Source organism: Vicia villosa, unplaced genomic scaffold (assembly GCF_029867415.1).
Source record: "Vicia villosa cultivar HV-30 ecotype Madison, WI unplaced genomic scaffold, Vvil1.0 ctg.004533F_1_1, whole genome shotgun sequence".
Lineage (NCBI taxonomy): Eukaryota > Viridiplantae > Streptophyta > Magnoliopsida > Fabales > Fabaceae > Vicia > Vicia villosa.
Genome location: NW_026706456.1, coordinates 119,590 through 127,328, shown reverse-complemented (window position 1 = coordinate 127,328; position 7,739 = coordinate 119,590). Strand labels below are relative to the sequence as shown.

Here is a 7,739-nt window from a genome sequence, read left to right as displayed (position 1 = left end):
TCTTATGTCTAGAGATCCTATAATCATCAATACGTTGTAGATAAGTCCTTCCCCTTCACCTGTCTTAAATTATATTCATCCTCCAGTGTGAGAATTCTGTTCCGATATATTTTTTTAGCCTCATCCGCCACAACACCCAAGTCTTTGATAACTTTCCACAGCCTTTCCTCCTCTTTGGCACCAGAGAACTCCCACAATTTGTTGTTGTTCCTGTCGAATGGTGGAGAATTCAGACTATTCCCCATGAAATGTATTACCATCAGATACTGAAACCGACTGTTGAGAAAAAGACTTATGTTTGTTATCTCCATCCTTGGACTTACTAGATGTTAGAGACTTTTTGTTCCAAACTGATTTGGTCCTATTGGGCCTTTTAGAAAAGACACGCCCTAAATCCCCAACTATTTTACTTTTATTCTTTTCTTTCTCCTGTTGCGTTGTACTTCCGTATCCACCATATTATCCTTAAAAAAAGTATCTAGAGAACAATCCAACTTGGACCCCACAGGCTCAGAAGTGTATGTTACATCAACACTGACCCCGCCACTTTTACTACTGTGGAACTTCACCTCCTTTGCCTTTCCAATACCAGCATCGAAAACACCCCCTCTACTATACCTTCAGGATTAACGAATCCATCAACCTCAAGAACCGACGGATAAAGATTATCTACCTCCCTAGCTTTGTACGAGGACCGTTTCTTCACACCCTTACTGCTGCTAGTCTTCTCTGTCTAAGCCGATGCTGTATGTATCATTGATATTTTAGTTTTCTAGTCTATAACGATTGATTGAATGTTCAAATAAAATAGACTTTTAAATAAATTAATCATACATTTGAAAATGCCAGACTCTGACTTGAAAATAAATCTACAACAAAACCTTATATAAATCTTAGGCTTTAATTTTTGGGTTAAAGAAGTTTTTGATCCCTATAAATATTGCGGTTTTCATTTTTAGTCCCTCCCTGCCTTTAGGCAATGGTTTTTACAAAAAAAACGTTACTAAAACCAGCTAAAACCGTTGCCAAAATCCAATAGGAACTAAAAATGAAACTGCAATATTTATAAGGACCAAAAACTTATTTAACCCTTAATTTTTTTTAGCAAACTTAAACTTGACAATGTCTAACTCGCACAACTTATTCTTACACTTAATCCTAACAAGTGTTTTTTTTTTTATATTTTTTCTCATAATATAAACAAATTCTTTATGTTTATTAATTAAAAAACTAAAAAAAACATATTTTCAAATCAATTCTAGTATTAGGTAAGGTAGTAATTACAAGCTCAATAATACACTCATCATTTTCTTTTGACAAAAGAAAAATAATTGATGGTCCCATTTAATTTATTATTATATGTGGTGGCCATATATGAGGGAGAATAATTGAAAACTTACTTTTGGAAGAATCGCATAGAGCAGGGAGTATTTCCTTGAACCAATTCATCTGAACCGATAATGAATAATTGGTAGGAAAATAAATGTTGGAAATTATTAATATTTAATAATATTTAATCACCATAGGTGTGTTCCAAAATGACAAGAAAATATCTATGTGAAGTTTGTATTTTGAATATAAAAATAGACAATACTTCGTGAAGTGTTGCAATAGTCTGTTTGTAGTTTGAATCAGAAATAGGCAACACTTCGTGAAGTGTTGCAGAATGAAAACATGTAACTCTTGGTAAATGTTGCAATAGGCCAAGCATTGTAACTTTTGGAAAAGGAACTGTTTCACGAAGGGTCGCTACCTTATGAAACAATACTAAAGTGGCCTATAAAAACCTCATTCTTGATTCAGAAATCAATAACAAAAATGTACATTTGATAAGCCTATCATCTCCACTAAAATTCCAGACACTCTTCGCTACATCCGAGTTTTCGTCAGTCTTACGCAAACTCGATAAAAGGCTGAATTATCTTGGGTATTCCTGCGTTCCAACTCTAAGACATATTGAGAGTGCTTTAAATACTTATAAGGAAAGTGATTCCGTTCACGATTTAGCCTCGAACAATTTGATTGGAATTGATTTTTCTTACAATCTTATAAGTTTTTTGTTTAATGGCAACGAGGTTTTTGTTTCAAGCATCAAAGGATGAACTGTTGTGCTCTGGACACAATATGTATACAAGAATAATCACTATTTTGAATCCGGGTACGTTTTATTATTTCTTATAAAAATTAAAATGCCGTAAATTATAATATCATGATCGACAACATGATTTTTTTTTTAATTGTTGGTATGAGAAGATGGTTACCGGTAATTATTAATTGGTATAAATTATAATGTAAAATAATAGTTATCATTAATTAATATATGTGCTAGAATTGTTTGTGAAAATTTGAAAACAATTATAACGGGCTATGAATTGTGTTATGAGAAATGCTAGGAACACTCTCTTTTCAACACTCTCTCAAACACTCACTTTTTTATTGGCTGAAACACACTAGTACAAAAATGTTAATTTACACCCGTTTTTTATTAAATTTACATCCATTATTTTTAATAAAAATCGGGTGTATATCCACAGGGTGAGAAATGTCTAACGAATTTACACCCGTTATTTTTAACAAAAATCGGGTGTAATTGGGCGTAATTATGTTTTTAATTACACCCTATTTTAACAAAAACCGGGTGTAATTGAGCGTAATTACGTTTTTAATTACACCCTATTTTAATAAAAATCGGGTGTAATTACGTTTTTAATTACACCCTATTTTAATAAAATCGGGTGTAATTGGGCGTAATTACGTTTTTAATTACACCCTGTTTTAATAAAAATTGGGTGTAATTGGGCATAATTACGTTTTTAATTACACCCTGTTTTAGTAAAAATCGGGTGTAATTTGGCGTAATTACGTTTTAATTACACCCTATTTTAATAAAAATCGGGTGTAATTGGGCCTAATTACGTTTTAATTACACCCTGTTTTAATTAAAATCAGGTGTAGATACGTTCTTAATTACACCCTATTTTAATAAACACCATTATATTATATTTAAATCTATTTACACCCTATTTCATATACACCATTTATATATATATATATATATTTCATTTTCAGTCATAATATTGCAAATACTTTAAAATCATACACATAAAAATCATATTTTAACTAAGTCAAAATATTTTTAATATTAACCAAAAAGTATACAAAATTATGTGCATTCATAATATTTCAAGTACTATAAAATCATACACATTAAAATTATATTTTAATCAAGTCATAACACTTTCTTCATATATAATTTTACAAACTGCTAACAAGTTTTAGGCTAGTAACTGGTAAAGTGAATAGACAAAATCAGTGCATGTTAGTAGTTTAGGACTCTTCAAGCATTACTTTAAAAAAAAGTAACACAACACTTCACTTTGTAGTTGTAAACAGATGATTACTAGAAATGAAAATTGAAGACATGTATAATTTATGTTCCAAATAACACAATCAAACTAAAATATAAGGGTATGGCACCTCTGCTTCAGCTTTAGCTTTTTCCTGCTGCTGCTAAAGCACCGTCATGCAAAACAACCCATTATTTGACCTCTTATAAAGCATATTAAGAATGTAGACAATCCTAGAGGAGCCTACAATTCATAGACTCTTGATGAAGAAGCTTGCACTAAGCTCTGTTAGCTAGCTGTACAAACTACAAACAAACATTATTTTCCTATGTCACGCCCAAGCATGTTGAGGAGTCTGAGCAGCAATTCTTCTTTCTGCAACAGATTATATCATCGGTTAACAAATGTGATAATGAGGAGTTTGAGAATGGAAATGGGGAATAACATGAAAAAGCACCTCCAGCAGCAACAAGTTTCTCTACACGCGCAACAATATATACTAATAATATAATAATAGTCATTCTTAAAAATAAATATACCTTAACTGCAGCAGAGAGAAATCTACGAGCTATCGACTCCATCCCATCCTCCTCTGTCACAATTGCCTGCAAAACCATCGAGGCAACATAAAGTGGCGAATTTGCAAGCATGTTAACCTTATTTATTTACTATATCCAATATGTGCAATAGGTGGAAATTAGTTCTAATCATATAGAGGTCAAGTAAGATTTACTCATGAAAAACAAACTTCTAAAAATAATCAATTCAGTATAGTAAATCTTGATCTTAAATCAATTTAATAAAAACTTCATTTTTCTTTTATGAGAGTATGTTATAACATCATTTTTCCAAAAGTATACTGACAATACCAATGGCCATGATAATGTTCGAAAAAAAGGATCTCTGGCTCTTTGAATATAACCTAAGATCAAGTAAATTTTGTCATTAATACCAATACGATTTCAACTCTTCACAAGTATTACCAACCTGAAAGTACTTATTGAGCCTCATTTGTTCCAAAGCTTCTACCACATTTTTTCTATCAAGACTTGAAACAACAACACAGGGGATGCAAGCATTATAAACTGCTTCCAACCAGTCTTCCAGACCCTCCATTGGTTTTTCAAGCTAGACAAAATTATATGCAATATATATCAAGATTATGCCATTACAACACTATATAATAGCCACCAAAACAAATCAAGGAAACACCTTACTTTCAGAATATTATCATAAAATATTTGAGAAAATCCCAACTTTAGAGTATCCAGCTCATTTTCTTCTTTGTCAGGGAGAAAATGTCAAGAAAAAGTCAACTAACCCTATTTAGTACATGATCAACACCTGTACGACACATTAACCTTTCAATTTCACTAGCTTTAGGGATATCCTTTCCTGCATAGAAATGTTATACATTAACCTTTCAATCCTTTTATGTCCTATAAACTCAATCAAAATGATTAACATACCCTCTTCAGAAGCCAGCTGCTCCCATGTCTTCCTCTTGAGAGCTCGAGTATCAGCCTGAAACATATTACATTAATTTAACAGATAGTAATTAATTTAAACTGAGTAGATGCATGATATTATAATCTGCAGTTGTGTTAATATGAAAATCAATTAAGCTACGTGTTATTTTCTCTTCTCAATCCTAGTATACTATTAAAGAGGTATATTGTTTCATACCAATGACTAACAAGTTGGTGATAGCCACCATCATGAGCAAGGACATCAAGAGGTATACTGAGTGAATGTTGTGAAATGAGTTACGGAGATTTGGGTTTCGATGAATCTGGGAATGAACAATTTCAATTATGGTAATGAAAATTTTCAATTCAATGTAGTAATTTTTTAATATGTTTAGATTATTTTATTCAGCTAAAAAGTTTGGATTTTTTCCCGAGAACTTGGAATTTGCAATTTTAAAAACTTTGCTTACTGCCATGATAACTATAACATTGAATCTTATGTTTTAATTAATTAGGATCAATAAAGAGAATATGAATTAAAAGTAAAATATCATGATATAAGGGAACTTAACTAGTAGATACCTATTCTTAAAATCTTTTTTTAATTTGATGAAATTCTAGGAATAATTTTTTTACTTTTTTTTTTTGTAAATGGATAAGGGAATATATATCTATGGGAATGAAAATTGAGGTGAGAGAGTAAGTGGCATCCGCTATTGTGAAAAACTATGGTTTTCTTTTTAGAGTTTTGTATATCTTTTTTTCTTTTATAGATTTTGTTTTGCTTTTTGGGCCTATAAAAGGCAATTTCTCATTTTCAAGTGTCATCCACAAACTCACAAGTCACAAACCAATACCTCCATTGTGAGAGTTTGTGAGTGTGTCTTCTCTTGTGTGTAAAGCTTATTACAACAAAGACACACTAAGTAAGATATGGCAGAAACATGTGATAAAATGATCAAGGGGTGACGCGACTTGAAGCCTTACCTTTCTATGGTGTCCCTTCAATTTGGTTATGCATGAATGTATATCATCACTATGGTTTCATTCAAGCATGGCATGAGTCATTGGGTTCTCTCCGTCTACCGTCATATTGTCGCAACTATCTTCATGGCTCCCTTCGCCCTCGTCCTCGAAAGGTCTCTAATCTAGTCTCTTTCTCATCATAATACTTTCCGTTTTAAAAAAGTGTCCTAAAATATTTTAAAGATTATTCGTTTAAAGACCAACGATATATTAAAACAGTCGTCAGCTGAGATTCAGATTTTTGTATACATCTAGGATTACTATTTTAAACGATAATGATATGGTGAGACTCGTGGTAGAGACTAGTATTTCTTTATTGTCAAATTATTTTTGGACAAATTTATCATATATGTTTGATCTACAAATACCAAACTATCTTAAACATACTTGATGTACACAAAAGCACATCCTTTCTAATTCTTTTACTATATGCTAGCTATTAATATGTTGCATCATTGTTCTTTTACAGAAAAATTAGGCCAAAGATGACACTCCCAATTTTCTTCATTTTTTGCTTCAGAAAAATTATATATATAAGAGAATATGCGACTACAAAAATTGACAAGCATAAATATCTCTCTCAGTGCAAATTTTGATTCTATGTATTTGCATCAATAAAACCAAAAGATTGGCTTACCACTAAATGAATAGACCAAAACAAAAGTATACTAAATAGTAAATAAAGCCAATAAATGTACCAGGAATCTTAGTTGTGTATGCACGACACCAACATATTGTTTGACTAATCTTTCAGTGCCAACCTCCCAAAGCTTCATGGTAGAGTCCTTCCCACATGAGAGGACAAACCTAAAAACAAAAACCTGAAGACATCTACTGACAGACCTTTCAACATTCAACTCCTCACTGCAAGTTTCTTTCTGTGCATAAACCTGACAATTATACACTCATTAACAAACCAACCTTATACCTTCTTCCATCATAAAAAAATATGAAAACTCCATCAATATAACCTATCTCATCAAACATTTAAAATAAATAATCAAGCTCAAATACTAACTGTGCATAAAAGAATGTGAATGTGACGAAGAATGGATATACCTCCGGTTTTTTGAAATCCGAAATGGTAAGTGGTGGCAAAGAGTCGAGGATCGACGCAATAAACAGGCAAGATAGTTTGAGAAGAAAGCCAAGATTTGTAGAGAGCTTCATTATCCAAAACTCTGAGATCGTTTCTAAACCAGACAATTGATGTCTCTTTACCACTCCTCTTGGTGCTATTGGAATTGTATCTTTGAAATGTTAGGTTCGCGGTACGTTCCATTTCATTGGAGTCTTGTTGTGGTACGTGCTGCATTAAGGAAGAAGATGCTGCTGAGCTGGTGGCGGTGCTTGAGTTCATGGGGATAATTGAGAAGTGATGTCGTGTTGTTGGATTTGAGAGAAGTGGGGATAGAGTGGATTGGGATGAAATGAATTTGGTGGTTGTTGGGGAAAGAAATGGAAGTGTTGTGAAGAGGGAAATGGCCATGTGCGAGGGAAGGAGGTTGATTGGGTTTTTGCAGAGAAAGGTTTTGAGGAAGAAAGACACTCTTCCTCCATTGTTTGGCTGCAAAATAGCAAACCATATACCATAAGACCTGCTTCTGAAAATGAGTAATATACATTCTGTTTGTCTAATACCCCTTAACATAATAACAATAAACTAAAAGACTATAGAAGCAAAAACAGCATGACGCCTTTACAAACCCATCATGCGACAAAATCAAAACGCCGTGACAATCATGTGGCAACAAGATCATGTTACCGGAAACAATAAATGTAATACTTACTCTTTCACGATCCAGAAGATACGCAGGAACAGCTCCATCCTGGACATTATCACCAGCCTTACGCCTAGTTGTTGATTCCTCATGCATGGCCAAACTGCTCACATACA

The 7,739-nt window shown here is 32.8% G+C and overlaps 1 protein-coding gene across 1 annotated transcript; it reads right to left on the bottom strand.

Moving 5' to 3' along the window:
• Positions 1-3,393: 3,393 nt before the first annotated feature.
• LOC131642127 (uncharacterized) lies at positions 3,394-7,490 on the bottom strand. The gene is made up of 6 exons (XM_058912411.1): positions 6,902-7,490; positions 6,541-6,732; positions 4,817-4,871; positions 4,335-4,742; positions 3,887-3,952; positions 3,394-3,722 (listed from the first exon to the last, which is right to left on the bottom strand). The coding sequence occupies exons 1-4, from the start codon at positions 7,010-7,012 to the stop codon at positions 4,660-4,662; spliced, it is 441 nt and encodes a 146-aa protein (XP_058768394.1). The 5' UTR covers positions 7,013-7,490; the 3' UTR covers positions 3,394-3,722; positions 3,887-3,952; positions 4,335-4,659.
• Positions 7,491-7,739: the final 249 nt, after the last annotated feature.